Source organism: Aspergillus melleus (assembly GCF_016097325.1).
Source record: "Aspergillus melleus strain CBS 546.65 chromosome Unknown contig1, whole genome shotgun sequence".
NCBI lineage: Eukaryota > Fungi > Ascomycota > Eurotiomycetes > Eurotiales > Aspergillaceae > Aspergillus > Aspergillus melleus.
This window is the reverse complement of record NW_025763370.1, coordinates 1,256,744-1,271,532: the sequence shown is the minus strand read 5'-3', so window position 1 is coordinate 1,271,532 and position 14,789 is coordinate 1,256,744. Positions and strand designations below refer to the sequence as shown.

At 53.4% G+C, this 14,789-nt stretch overlaps 4 protein-coding genes across 4 annotated transcripts; 2 read left to right on the top strand and 2 right to left on the bottom strand.

Annotated features, from left to right (window-relative positions):
* Positions 1–2,345: 2,345 nt before the first annotated feature.
* On the top strand, positions 2,346–7,511 carry MOT1 (DNA-binding ATPase; the record flags this gene model as incomplete). Its single annotated transcript, XM_046082141.1, has 2 exons — positions 2,346–7,156; positions 7,214–7,511. 2 exons carry the CDS (start codon positions 2,346–2,348, stop codon positions 7,509–7,511), a joined length of 5,109 nt encoding a protein of 1,702 aa, XP_045938098.1.
* A 1,582-nt stretch (positions 7,512–9,093) lies between these two features.
* Positions 9,094–11,321, bottom strand: LDX57_000495 (uncharacterized protein; the record flags this gene model as incomplete). The annotated part of the gene is made up of 2 exons (XM_046082140.1): positions 9,094–11,109; positions 11,271–11,321. 2 exons carry the CDS (start codon positions 11,319–11,321, stop codon positions 9,094–9,096), a joined length of 2,067 nt encoding a protein of 688 aa, XP_045938097.1.
* A 148-nt stretch (positions 11,322–11,469) lies between these two features.
* On the bottom strand, positions 11,470–12,993 carry LDX57_000494 (putative erythromycin esterase; the record flags this gene model as incomplete). Its single annotated transcript, XM_046082139.1, has 1 exon — positions 11,470–12,993. One exon carries the CDS (start codon positions 12,991–12,993, stop codon positions 11,638–11,640), a length of 1,356 nt encoding a protein of 451 aa, XP_045938096.1. The 3' UTR covers positions 11,470–11,637.
* A 380-nt stretch (positions 12,994–13,373) lies between these two features.
* LDX57_000493 (uncharacterized protein) lies at positions 13,374–14,673 on the top strand (the record flags this gene model as incomplete). The annotated part of the gene is made up of 3 exons (XM_046082138.1): positions 13,374–14,229; positions 14,307–14,561; positions 14,621–14,673. 3 exons carry the CDS (start codon positions 13,374–13,376, stop codon positions 14,671–14,673), a joined length of 1,164 nt encoding a protein of 387 aa, XP_045938095.1.
* Between the last annotated feature and the right edge of the window lie 116 nt (positions 14,674–14,789).

Here is a 14,789-nt window from a genome sequence, read left to right as displayed (position 1 = left end):
AGAGGCGGGACTACATTAAGAGGGTGCGGTGTTGAATTCGATGTTTCACTATTACTACCAAAGTCATGCTGTTTTGTTCCTGCGACGATGAAGTCCTCAATGTATAGAAATGGACACGTTCGGTTCTGGGTTGTCTTTCGACTTTTCTATCTCTCCTTGTGTCTGACGGCTTTCCTCTCGGTTCTTGGAGATCGATTGAGAGATGTGCTACGTAAGAGTGTAGTCCCAATCCTTAAGTCTTGCGGCAACCCTATATTTGGACACTAGAACAAAGAATTCGAGCAAACCAGAAATTGGCAATTGTGTCAGTCAAAGTCAAAAGGGTGATTGTTTGTTAGACACCAGGGTATATATAGACGGCTACAAAGACGGACAAAGAGAGCCGATGACGATCCCGATATATATTTCCAGTAATCGAGGCCCGCTGATTGGATCCGGTTGGGAGCAGCCTGAGGCAAACAAGGACGGATAGACAAGAGCCTCAGGCCAAACCCGACAAGACCATTGAAAGGGGTCTCTATGCCGCGGACGAGGGATGAAAACCCCCTTCTCCGAACTATGAGGCCATCTGGCATTTCTTGGCGTTTGGGAGAGGAATCGAAACTTCCAATAATGACCGGATTGAATACAGTAAACGTACTCCGTATGACCTTGAGGCATGGTCCTCCGTCGGCAGTACGGATAGCTACACAGCTACACAGCTACACTCTATCTGGAGGACATCCAAACGGGAGCGGCGCAGTGCAGCCTCAGGCGCCCAGGCGCAAAGGCGGCTTCCCGTGAGGTTGGGGAGTCACGTGGGCACACGAAAACCTTTGCGGGCGTGGGGCCAGCTAACCCGGAAGGAGACTAGCGCGCAGGGCCCAAGCATGGGTCGGCGCGCCCAGCGAAAGAAGCCCCAATGATATAAACAGGCTGCGTGACCTCGAGCGCTCTCTTGTTGATACTTGAGTTACTGAGGTGACTGACGCTTTCCGCTTCTTCTGGCCCGTTTGCTGCTGCGGCCATCCCGTCGACGCTGCACTTTGCGACTCTGCATTTGGAGAGTGCGTTTTTAATTTATTTTTCTTCTTCTTTTTTATTTTACTTTATTTTTTTATTTTTTATTTTTTTTTTTCATCTTGATTCTGAGTGTATTATTTCTTATTTTACCATCTTTTCCAACATCCACCCTCTACTATATGATCGCGGGAATCTCCATCTCAACCACCAAACTCTTCTCTCTGCTCTCCCGATGACTGCCGGCTTCGCGACTTCCAGTAATAAAACCATATTGCGCCGCCCTTTATTTCCCCTGCGCGTCTCGTGATTGGACCTATCCACTCTCCACTCTTCTTCTTCTTCCTGTTCGATGGCGGTGACGGCGGTGTAACGCGGCTGTATTATTTCTTTGTACCTTACAGTCACTGCTCCGACTACGACGACTACGACGATTCCCACGATCTCTTTCACTTGCACTTCACCCGAACCTTACTCCCGTCGAGTCGGTTACCGGTGGGCCTTTCCACTCTTCACCCTTTCTCACATTTTCTTCCCCCCGTGAGAGGGGAATCTGCCCGCCATGACTTCCAGGTGAGTTTCTTTCCAGTCTAGTGTCTACGCGAAGAAAAAGTGGTAGACGGTAATACCCGTACATGTGACACACGACGCTAACTGTTGCGCGCTAGACTGGATCGCTTGGTCACGTGAGTATTCGTTCACTTCGAGTCCCCCGTCGGGGCGCATCTGACTAATCATTGTTGCTTTGTAGATTGCTGGAGACGGGCAGCACGCCTCTTATTCGCAACACGGCCGCCCAGCAGCTGGCTGATGTTCAAAAACAGCACCCTGACGAGCTCTTCAACCTGCTGGGTCGCATTCTACCCTATCTCAGATCTAAATCGTGGGATACCCGCACGGCCGCTGCCAAGGCTATCGGTCTCATCGTCACGAATGCAGATGTCTTTGACCCGAACGAGGACGATGGCCTGCAGATTAAAAAGGCCGAAGACGATGACGACTTGGACGTTGACATCAAGGCCGAGGAAGAGCAACCCTCGTCCGCGGAAGAGCCGTTGCTCCAGCTTGATCGCCTCGACCTGATCTCCATTCTAAGATTCGGCAAGAGGCTGCTGGGTAGTGCCGGCAAAGAATACGAATATTCGCTGGCCGCACTAGATCCGGCCGCCCGGCTACAGCATCAGAAGAAAACATTAATCTCCCGACTGGGTCTCGCAGGAGAATATATCGAAGAAGAATTGATTGACGATAATGACCTGTTTCACAAGCCGGCGGCTGGGACGAAAGAGGTTCCTTCGCCTATTTCGCGCGAAAACAGCAACAGTAACAATAACAACCACCACGGCATGAACCATTCCGCGGTGGCGTCGCCCGGTGAGCCTGCCAACGGCGAGGAGGCGGGTCTGAGCAAGCGGCAATTAAACCAGCTGAAACGAAAAAACAAACAGAGTGCGAAGCTGGGTGCCAACAAAGTACGGTTGGTAGATATCTCCGCGCGACGGCCATCCGAGAGCGTTACCACACCCTCAGCAACGACGCCCCACCCGATCAAAGCGGAGAATGGGGAGGAGCGGAATGGCGACTCGAAACCCGATTATTTCTCGCTCGACCGATCCAGCGCCGATGACGACTCGAAGATTGTCACGGAATTCAAGGGGGAGACTACACCCGCAAAACCGATTATCCAGCCGGAACTTGTCGACGAGGGCCCCAGCCCGGTCTGGCCCTTTGATCCCATGTGTGATTTCCTGATGATTGATATCTTCGATCCGAACTGGGAAGTTCGTCACGGGGCGGCGATGGCTCTTCGTGAAGTCATTCGGGTGCAGGGTGCCGGTGCTGGTCGGGTTCGAGGGAAGACGCGAGCTGAGAATGATACCCTCAATCGCAAGTGGTTGGACGATTTGGCCTGCCGTCTTATCTGCGTTCTTATGCTTGATCGCTTTGGAGACTACATCTCTGATAATGTCGTTGCTCCGATCCGTGAGACTGTCGGCCAAACGTTGGGTGCCCTTCTGTCCCAGCTCAGCACGCGCACAGTGGTTTCCGTCTACAAGTGTCTCTATCGGGTCATCATGCAAAAAGACCTGGACCTGGATCGTCCCATCTGGGAAGTTTGCCATGGTGGCATGATTGGTCTTCGCTATCTAGTGGCGGTGCGAAAAGATTTACTAGTGAAAGATGCTAAGCTTATGGACGGCGTCTTGGAGGCGGTTATGAAAGGCCTAGGAGACTACGACGACGATGTCCGTGCCGTGAGTGCCGCCACGCTGGTACCCATAGCAGAGGAATTCGTTACCTCTCGACAGGGCACGCTGGGTCCTCTTATGACCATCGTGTGGGACTGTCTTTCTAATCTGCAGGATGACCTGAGTGCCAGTACAGGGTCGGTGATGGACCTGCTGGCCAAGCTCTGTACATTCCGCGAAGTGCTCGAAGCCATGAAAACAAACGCAGCCGTCGATTCTGAGTCTTCGTTTGGCAACCTCGTCCCTCGCCTCTACCCCTTCTTGCGACACACAATTACCAGCGTCCGTTCTGCAGTGCTCCGAGCCCTGATGACGTTCTTGAAACTCGAGGGCGAGGGCACCAACGAATGGGTCAATGGCAAAGCGCTCCGTCTCATCTTCCAGAACTTGTTGGTGGAGCGAAACGAAGGTGTTCTGAAGCTGTCTCTCCAAGTATGGTCGGAACTATTGAAGGCCTTGGAAACTCGTGGATTATTCAACTTGGAGGCCGAACTACTGAACAATGTCCAGCCCCTCATCACATTGACTATGGCGCCTTTCGGTGTACCCCGCTATCCTATCCCCATGAACGCCTCCCTTTTTATCAAACCGTCCGGCCTGCCGTTCCCAACCAGCGCTGCTGCCCCTGCGAGGTCCTCCCCCAGCTCAAACAATGCTGGACCTGACGGGGCCAAGAAACGCGGGCGCAAGGTCGAAAAGAAGGAGATTCCACCACCGCCTTCGGCTCACAATGTTGATGGACACATGCTCCAGGGTGACATTGACCTTGTCGGCACGGATACGATGCTGCGATCCAAGATTCACGCCTCCAAAGCCCTTGGAGAATTCCTTCATTTTTGGGACAAGCACGGACTTTCAAATCTCTGGCCGTCTATTATCGATGGTCTCAACCACCCCGCGTCGACTTCGCAACTCTCATCCGCCATGGTCATCGAAGAATATGCCAGATTCGCCGGTCCCAGCGCCAAGTACACCGCTCAATTATGTGAGAAGTTGCGCCCGATTTTGGAAGGAGACCGTCCACTGTGGTATAGTGACATCGCATGCTATCTCCATGTCGCCCGTGCGCAGTGTCATTCATTACTAAATGCTTTCCGGGACCATGGGCATGTCGCTGGATCCCGATTGCCGGTCCTAGCCGTTATCGTTCAAGGGGACCCCGAGGCTGGCCCGAGTGCGTTCTCTCTGTCCGACGCCGAAAAGGTGATCGGGCAAGACTTTGACCGGCTCAACAAGACAATGACGCCCATGCACCGGATGACCGCCACCCAAGTACTAACCGACACACGCGCAACGGCAGAGAATGCAATCTCCGAGGCACGAAATGTCCGTGAGCAGCGAGACATGCGTGTCCGAGCCGCGGCAGCCGGTGCCTTGGTTGCCTTGCATGATATTCCCAAAAAGCCTGGCCAGATCATCAAGGGAATCATGGAGAATATCAAGAACGAAGAAAATGCCGAGCTTCAGCAACGCTCTGCAACCGCAGTTGTTACTCTAGTGGAGTACTACACGAGTGCCGCCAAGAGAGGCCCCGTCGACAAGGTCATTACAAACTTGGTCAAGTACTGCTGTGTGGATACGTCGGAGACCCCCGAGTTCCACCACAATGCCAGCCTCGACAAATCGATTCTATCACTTCGTAAGGAGGAAGATCGTCGCGATCATCCGGATGCGGCAAAATTCGAGAAGGAGGCAAAGGATGCGAGAATCATGCGTCGTGGTGCCAAGGATGCCCTCGAGCAACTCGCCGTCAAGTTCGGTGCAGACCTTATGGAGAAAGTGCCCAACCTTGCAGCTCTGGTCGAACGTCCGCTCAAAACAGCGCTCTCCGGCGACCTCCCTGCCGACATTCTTGATCCCAATAATGATCTGGGTCAAGAAGCTGTGGACGGATTGTCAACACTTCGTGCCATCCTTCCCAAGTTCCATCCGGGTCTCTACCCTTGGGTGGTTGGTCTCATGCCGATTGTCGCCAAGGCCCTGCAATGCGAGCTCTCCGTCATTCGTTACGCGGCTGCCAAATGTTTCGCCACGATATGCAGCGTCATTACGGTGGAGGGCATGACTATGCTGGTTGAGAAGGTACTGCCTACTATCAACAATGCCCTGGATGTTCATCACCGCCAGGGAGCCGTCGAATGTATCTATCATCTCATCCATGTTATGGAAGACGGAATCCTACCTTACGTTATCTTCCTCGTCGTGCCAGTCTTGGGACGAATGAGCGATTCTGATAACGATGTGAGACTTCTGGCCACGACGTCATTCGCAACATTAGTCAAACTCGTTCCTCTGGAGGCCGGCATTCCAGACCCGCCTGGTCTCTCAGAGGAGCTCCTCAAGGGTCGTGAACGGGAGAGAAAGTTCATGTCGCAGATGCTGGACGTGCGAAAGGTCGAGGAATTCCAGCTCCCGGTCTCCATCAAGGCCGAGCTTCGACCCTACCAGCAGGAGGGTGTCAATTGGCTTGCCTTCCTCAACCGCTACAATCTACATGGAATTCTCTGTGACGACATGGGTCTCGGCAAAACCCTTCAGACTATTTGCATTGTTGCTAGCGATCATCATATGCGCGCCGAAGAATATGCGCGAACCCAGGCAACAGATTCCAGAAAGCTTCCATCTTTGATTGTCTGCCCGCCATCTCTTTCTGGACACTGGCAGCAAGAGATCAAACAGTATGCTCCATTCCTCAAAAGCGTCGCATACGTTGGACCGCCAGTGGAACGTGCACGACTAAGAGGCGCTCTCGCGGACGCGGATATCGTTGTGACCTCGTACGACATCTGTCGAAACGACAACGATGTCCTCAACCCCATCAGCTGGAACTACTGTGTGCTGGACGAAGGTCACTTGATCAAGAACCCCAAGGCCAAGGTCACTCTGGCGGTCAAGCGCATCGTCAGCAACCACCGATTGATCCTCTCTGGTACTCCTATCCAGAACAACGTGCTGGAGCTGTGGTCCCTTTTCGATTTCTTGATGCCCGGGTTCCTCGGTACAGAAAAGGTCTTCCTGGATCGCTTCGCGAAACCGATCGCGGCAAGTCGTTTCAGCAAGTCCTCCTCGAAGGAGCAAGAGGCTGGAGCACTGGCGATCGAGGCTCTACACAAGCAAGTCTTGCCCTTCTTGCTGCGTCGTCTGAAGGAGGAGGTGCTTAACGACCTGCCTCCGAAGATCATCCAGAACTATTACTGTGATCCTAGTGAGCTCCAGAAGCGACTCTTTGAGGATTTCACAAAGAAGGAGCAAAAGGCTCTCACAGACAAGGTGGGCAGCTCCGATAAATCCGATAAGGAGCACATCTTCCAAGCGTTGCAATACATGCGCCGTCTTTGCAACTCCCCGGCGCTTGTCGTTAAGGAAGGCCACAAGAAATACGACGAGGTCCAGACCTATCTGAATGCGAAGAATTCCTACATCCGGGATGTATCCCACGCTCCTAAGCTCAGCGCTCTGCGTGACTTGATGCTCGACTGCGGTATCGGCGTTGATCCACCTAGCGAAGGTGACCTGGCTACTGGAGCTAGCTACGTTAGCCCGCACCGAGCCCTGGTCTTCTGTCAAATGAAGGAAATGCTGGACATTGTACAGAGTGAAGTTTTCAAGAAACTACTTCCTTCCGTCCAGTTTCTTCGCCTGGACGGTGGCGTCGAAGCAACCAAGCGTCAGGACATTGTTAACCGATTCAACACGGATCCCAGTTACGATGTCCTGCTTCTCACGACCAGCGTTGGTGGATTGGGTCTGAACCTGACGGGAGCCGACACGGTTATTTTCGTGGAACATGACTGGAACCCGCAGAAGGATATCCAGGCCATGGACCGTGCCCATCGTATTGGACAAAAGAAGGTTGTCAATGTCTACCGATTGATCACCCGGGGAACGCTGGAGGAGAAGATTCTGAAGTAAGTTTTCATTTCCAGCTTTTGTCTCCCCTCCTTGTGACTAACAATGTTCTCCAGTCTCCAACGATTCAAAATCGACGTCGCATCCACAGTGGTCAATCAACAAAACGCCGGCCTCAATACCATGGACACAGACCAACTTCTGGATCTCTTCAATCTAGGTGAAACGGCCGACAATGCCGAGAAGCCCAGTGACACTGCCACAGGCAACGAAGTCGACATGGTCGACATCGACGGTGAAGTCAAAGAAAAGGGCAAGAAGGGCTGGCTCGACGATCTCGGAGAACTCTGGGACGATCGACAATACCAAGAGGAATACAATCTGGATTCATTTTTGGCCTCGATGAAGGGATGACGATGATGATGATTTCACCTGAGTTTCTTTTTTTTTTTTTATCCTATGCTTTGCTTTCTACTCATGTACTTTTTTTTTTTCATATCTTGGTGGCTGGTTTTCTCTTTTTTTTCTTATCGGTTTTTTATGTCTAATATTTATTATTTATTTTATGTCATTTTCCTTGTGTTATCATCCCCGTTGACAGACAAATATGGATGGGCTCGGAGTTTTGCGTTTTTTTCCCCCTGCTTCAATCTCATGATCCTGTATTCTCTTCTCCTTTTTTATCTTCCTGTGACTTTACTCATTACATTACACTTGTGATATTACCTACCTACCTATCATACCCCTGGATGGAAGAATTTAAAATCAAGAACAAGACCCCAAACCTACACTGGTGCCCGTCAATCATTCCTTGGAAACACAACCAGCCTAACAAAGAATATCAGATCTAGTTAATTACCTTTAAGTTTAGATCCTCTCTCCTCACTCACTCTCTCTCTCTTCTCTTCTTTTTTTTTGGGAGGTTGTTTCTTCTTTTGCTGTTCTTTCCTTTCTTTCCCCTTTTTGTTCCGGTTTCAATCTTCTCGATTCTTTCTTACCATGGAAGGGTAGGTATGTGCATGGTCTTCTAGCATAAGTTAATATTATAATACATTAATCAGATGGCGATATATGGAACTAGCTAGCAGTTGTGGGAATGGCTGGATGGCGCAGAATCATAGAACCGTGTAGAGTTAGTAGATGAATAGATTGATAGACAGGACTATGAGCACTATACTCCGTATTAAAGGAACCTGTCAAAAGGTTCAGTTTCAGTACAACGACGACGACGACGAAGAAGAAGAAGAAGAAGAAGAAGAAGAAGAAATAGAAAGTCAACCTAGAAGTAGATTTGATAGGTAACCATGTAGGACGATAGTCATCTAATAGACTAACACACAAGCACGAGAGGGAGATAAGAAGCGAAGAAAAACATCTGTTATCTATCTGTCATCAGGTCTGTATGTCTGGTTTCACGCTCATTAATGAATAGAAAGTAAAGAGGATAAAAAAGCAATCAAATTTCGATGCAAATTGCAATTTAAGCAGGACAAAACGGACAAGTTGTTAATTATCAAGTCAAAGTCACCAAATCACCAACATTGAAATTAAAAAGGAAAAGAAAAAAGGCCAATTCATGTCATACACTCCTACATCCGATTCACCTAGAGCCCGAGACAAGGTAGATATGGAGTTTAAGGAATCATATGAACTGAAGAAAAAGAAAACGCATCCAACGCCGTCCAGTGAATCTTGCATACCGGATGCATCCAAGCGCCTGCGTGATAAGAAGAAAGCAAATCGAAAACCCAATCCCAGAGATATCAAATCCGACGAAGTAAATACATGGGCCAGTCTGGAGACTGTCGGGTCAATGGGGGAAATTGTACGGGATGAAAAAGAAACACCATTCACCGGGAAAATTGAAGGGGAAATAAAAATCTTGAAATGCGGCATGGCTATGTGCGGTTGAGAAAGAAGTAGAAAAAAGTATCGTGAATGCATATGAACTGGTCATCTCGGTCCCCGTCTTGTTCATCTGAAAACTGATGTACAATCAAGGACGGTTCTTGGGTCGAGCGAGCATATTCAGGCGGCTCATGCTCAAAATGCCACGGTTTTTCTGACGAGCACTGGCCGGAGTACCGGATCGACTAGCACTCGAGGACGACCGCATGGGGGTGTGAGTCCGAGCCTTGGTAGGACTAGGAGTGGGCATCTTGGTGGGAGACGGCGAGCTCAGCTTGACTCTCTTAGTGCTGCGAGCCTCGGAGGGAGACTCTGCCGGCGGGACGTTCTCGGCCTCGGCCTCGTCCTCGGTGGCCCGGTGCCGCTTCTTGTTTCCAATGCCGTGAGGAACGCCGGCGACATCGGGGGCGGAAGTGGTGGTAGTAACAGGGGCGGCATCCGAGGGACGAACCTGGCGGATAGTATGCTTAGCTTCGGCGTTCGCTGACTTGGAACCCGCGTGGTCCGGAGTCAAGACCGGCAAAGTGGGATAAACAATATCCGAGATAGGCGGAGGCACCACTGCGGGAGCTTTAGAGGGGGAAGGAGACGCTTCAGCCGCCGGGGAGCGAGTGCTAGCCGAGAACTCCACGCGCTTCTTAGGGGAAGGGGTTTGAACAGGGTCTTCCGACGCGTCCCGCGATGAGCCCACCAGCATCTTGGACTCGAAGTCCGGCGCTGCCACATGAGTCCCAGCCGCAATCTTAGAAGGGTCCTTGGAGAACAGAGGCTGGTGGTTGCGGCGGAGAATCGATTTCAGGTTGGGCAGGGACGGGATATTGGTCTTGAATCGGGGGTTGAAGTCGGTCCTGGGCGTGCGCGGAGCGGTGGGCTGATTCAACGAAGGAGAGCGTGCCGGAGAGCGTGCCAGAGAGGGAATCATGGACGCCCGAGGGGGCTTGATGCTCGTGTAAGTGGCGCGCGCCGCAGAAGCCGCAGTCGGGGTCATCAGCGAGTTGCGCACAGCCGACCGGGGACGGACATTAGCGGGCTTGCTAGGAGTACGAGGTTCGCCTTCAGTGGGCCGGTGCGTAGATGTGTCGTCAGTCTTGACATGTTTCACGCGTTTGGCGCTGGCCGACGCGGCCGACGCGGCGGGCACGGCTGTAGGCTTGGATGGGGTCGCCTTGGCGGGCGAGGTCTTATCCGACTCATCCAAGCGTGCCTTGGAGTTGGTCCGCTTGAGAGTCTTCTGGACAGGCTGGAAGCGTCCGGGGGTGGCGCGGAAGGCGGAAGCGTGGCCAGCAATCGAGTCCATTTTCTTGAACTCGGCCATGTGTGCATTGCTGAAGCGATTGGTTTTGCCCTTGGGATGCGCGATTCTTCGGTCGCTGGCCTGCTGATCGTCGGCCTTCTGCGGGGCGGTCTCTTTCTGGTCCAAGGTCATCTGAGACTTGATTTTGGCGGCGTCCTCGCGCACAGACTCCATGAGCTTCTTTGCTTCGTCGCTAAGCTGCGACTCGTGGCAGGAGAATTTGAAATCGAAGCCGGGCGTACCGAAGCAGGTGGACGCGGGCGAAGGTCGAGCCTTGGAAGGAGTATCCTGCCCCAGGGATTCCTTCACAGGTTTGCCTTCGGCATCCTTCTTGACAGGATTGAAGCCTAGGATCAAGCCCGAGTCCGCCTGTTTGGTAGTACTCTGGTGGACTTTGCTGGGGTGCATCTCTTGGTGAGGCGGGCGAGTGAGTACACTAGTGGGGGTCTGGGCCACAGGAGTCTTCTGAGCGGGCGTCTTCTGAGACGGTGTCTTTTGAGAGGGAGTCTTCTGCGTGGGGGTTGCTTTCAGAGGCGAGCCGCGATTCACAACAACCGAAGGAGTAGTGGCGGTCTTAGGGTGGGGAGGGGCTGCTTTGAGAGGAGTGCGGAGATTGGAAGAAGTAGGAGTGGCAGTGGTAGTCGTGGCAGCCTTGGGCTCGGGCTGAGGGGAAGCGTCAACAACGGGGGTCTCGTCGCGCTCCATGACGGCGGGGAGTGTGTTGTGGGTATTAGTAGTCGTGTTCTGGTCGTCGTTGCTAGCGGGATTGTTGTTGTTATTGTTGACGGGGTCAACAGGCAGCTGCGGTTCCTAGATTAAGGAGCGAGATCAGCATACTGTGAAGAGTCATGCAAGGGCCCTGAAGCATTGAAAGCATAATCACCGCGGTGGGATGATGGTGGGTGAGGCGAGAGTGAGGTGAGGTTGGCGGTTGTCGGGGGGGCAGAATGTGGGCGAATGCCTTCTCTTACCTCGGAGGAAGCCTGACGGCTGCGCAGACGCGCAGATCGGCGAACCACCATTATGAGGGGGTGAAAATAAATAGGACGCGAGAGTAGATTCTATTCTAGATACAAAGATGAGGGCGCAATTGACAGGACGTGGTGTGAACGAGGCAAACGGAGGGAAGAGAGAGAGGAGCGCAAGGGAGAAAACAATCAAAGTCGAAGGTAAACAAATAATGCCGGGCGGTGAGTTGACGTCATTATGCGCTGACTCATTCCACATTTATGCATGTTATCCTTGTGTCATTATTCATAACTATCACTATCATTCACTACTCTCCCTTCACTCTGATCTTCCTCCTTCCCATTACATCGCCCATGTCCATTACATCCTCTACTCGCCAAATGGATACGTCTCCTCATTCCCCAGCGCCGTTTTTGGTTGCTCCGTATCCAACGACTGGACTGCCACCGTCTGATCGAACCAGACATAGGCGTCGAACTGATTATGCAACTCCGCCTGGGAGTAATGCGACAGCTTCTCTGTCTCCGGCCGATAGATGACCCCGATAAACCGCTCCAGGCGCTCCGAATCGGTCTCCATCGCCACCGCCAGCTTCGGGTCGATCCTGCCCGGCCGCAGATCCATCCAGAAGCTGGGAACCCCCGTGTCATGCGCCACGCGCTCCCAGCTATCAGCCCGCGACGGCCGCACCGTCATCACCTGCATATCGTCGTCCCATTCATGCGCAGCCGCCACGGTGCCCGTGTGCGTCCCGCAGCCTATCAGGGCGACGTTCTCGCGCCCGAATTTTTCGCGACACAGCTGTCCCAGGTTCACCTCGTCGCGCCGCCGTCCCATCCCCGTATACCGGGCGTCGCCGCAGTGCGAGTTGTGCGCCCACACCACGACCTTGGCGCCGGGCTTGGAGCGCCGGAGTCGCTGCAGCGCGTCGACCATGTGCGTGTCGCGCAGCGTCCACGACGCCGCGGAGCTGTAGTACATGGCTTTGTAGTAGCGTTCGGCGTCCCGCACCAGGTACGCGTTCTGCTCGCCGCTCAGGTACTCGTCGCCGTTGTAGGGGCTCGCGGCGTACTGCACGCGCTTGTCCAGCAGGTCGCGCAGCATCTTCACCACCGCGGCTTCGCAGTCCTGCATGCCCCGGACGGCTGAGAGTCCGTACGAGGCCGGATCGTCGACCCACGGCGCCAGACAGCCGTAGCGCAGTCGCGCGGTTTTCCCGGCCTCTGGGTCCACGCGGTCGAGGTACCGGATCACCGAGTGCATGGATTCCCCCATGCTGTACATGTCTAGGCCGTAGAAGCCGGCGCTCTGGTCCTTGGGGACCTGCGCGTTGCGGTTGCGCATCCATTCCACGAGCGTCTGCGTCTCGCGATTGCGCCACATCCAGGTGGGAAAGCGGCCGAAGGGCTCGTAGTCGGATGTGTGCTCGCCGATTGGCGCCTTGGGACCAGGCCGTCGTCGCACGTAGCGATCGATCACTTCAGCGTCCGGCCAGTCGGCTTCGACGGCGACCATGGTGAACCCGTGATGCTCGATCAACCGCTTCGTGATCTCGGCTCGCGCAGAGTAGAATTCCGACGTGCCATGGCTGCCATCGCCCAGGAGAACAACAGGATAATCGCCGAAGCCATCAAAATGCGAGGCGAAACTGGGGTCCTCGATAGGTGGCAAGGGACGAGCTGCCGCGGTGAAAAGTTTCTGGAGTTTCTCTGACGCCATACCCATGGAGAAGAGAGATTTAGTGCATCTAGAAAGCATATCAGGACGTTCGCATCTTTAGTGAGTCCAGATGTACCTTCAGGTACCTATATACCTTACCGAACGAGGGACTTAATTAGGAGCGATGAAGTCATTCGCAGCGTGATCATTATGACTTCACCGGGTGAACACCCACGTCACAACTCGTACACGGTAGGTTAACTCGCCCGACACTAAGAAATAAAAACAAAAAGGTAATAGTAAAAGCGAGTTCTCCAATGTTCACAATCAAATCTATCACAAAAATCCCTCCGCTAAGTACTGCACGTATCCAATTCCATCTCCCGCAGCATCCCCGCTGGAACAGTAGTACTAGTCATAGTAGCAGCAGCAGCTTCACAAATACCATGAGCGCATCCATCCCCAACAGCTCGCCCCGCCTCCAACGCTTCCAGCAAGCGCAAGAATCCATCTACGGCGACTTCAACTCCATCCCAGACCCCAGCCAATGGACCCCGCCTCCGAACTCAGGCGGCCATCGCGGCCGATACCTCTGGACCGACGCATTCGGCGTGATCAATTTCCTCACACTGCACCGCGAATACGAGGCCTTACTGCACCAGAACTCCTCCTCCTCCTCCGCACCAGATGATAGATACCTAATCCTCGCCCGGCGTCTCACCGAAACAGTGCACGACGTTCTCGGCCGCACACGCGACGGCCTCAACCGCCTCCCCGGCGCCACAGACACAAACCCGTTAGGCGGGGGCCTTCGGATCGGAAAACCAGACGCGACGGGCCCGGACGCCGACGGCCAATATCACCATTATCTGACGGTGTGGATGTTTGCGCTGAACCGCCTGTCCCTGGCGACCGGGGATCCGACATATAACAGCCAAGCGGTGGCGTTGGCGCGGGCCATCCATCCGCGGTTTTTCGTGGATCGCGAATCGGCGCGGCCGCGTATGGTGTGGAAGATGGCGGTGGATTTGTCGACGCCGTTGGTGGGCTCGGAGGGGAGTTTGGATCCGGTCGATGGGTATGTTGTGTTTAAATTGTTGCAGGCCGCGGCGGAGCAGGCTGGGGGAGGGGAGGTGTTGGCGGATGAGATTGCGGATTATAGGCGTGTGATGCGTAGGAGGGGAGAGCATTATGTGTCTGGGGATCCGCTGGATCTGGGCATGACGATGTGGACGGTGCATTGGTTTGAGGGGAAGGAGGAGTGGGCGACGAGGTTGGCGAGCCAGGCGGATGAGCGGGTTGGTATGTTGAGTCCGAATCCTGCTGCTCGGTGTCCCTGTGGTGTCTTGTGGTGACTTCAGAGCTAATGGGCAATATAGACGAACTGTTTGAAGTCGACTGCTACTTCGAGCGGAGCATCAAGTCTCGTCTCGCATTCCGCGAATTCGGCACCTGTTTGGGTCTTCAGTGCATTTCGGAGCAGTCGTCGGAGAAAGAGAGAGCCGTGGTTCTCAAGGCGCATGCTGACTCCATTCTGGACTTCTGGGAACCGTACATGGAGCAGTCACTTGGGACGCCGGAGGATCTGCGGCCGATAACAAAGGTCATGTATGCATCGGCGTTGTTGCCAGGAGGTGAGTAGTTGTGTTGTCTGCCCTGTTGTAGACAGTGAGTCAATGCTAAGACTGTGTAGCTTTTCGCCACGGATATCTAGGACCAGAGCCTGTCCTCAGCCGGGAAACGTAGATGGAACAGAACTGGATATACATTCATGATAGTATTCTACAATATGCATCATTCATTCAGCACATGAACCTGTGCTGGAAACAAGGACTCCTGAAATCTTCTATAACCGACAGAGC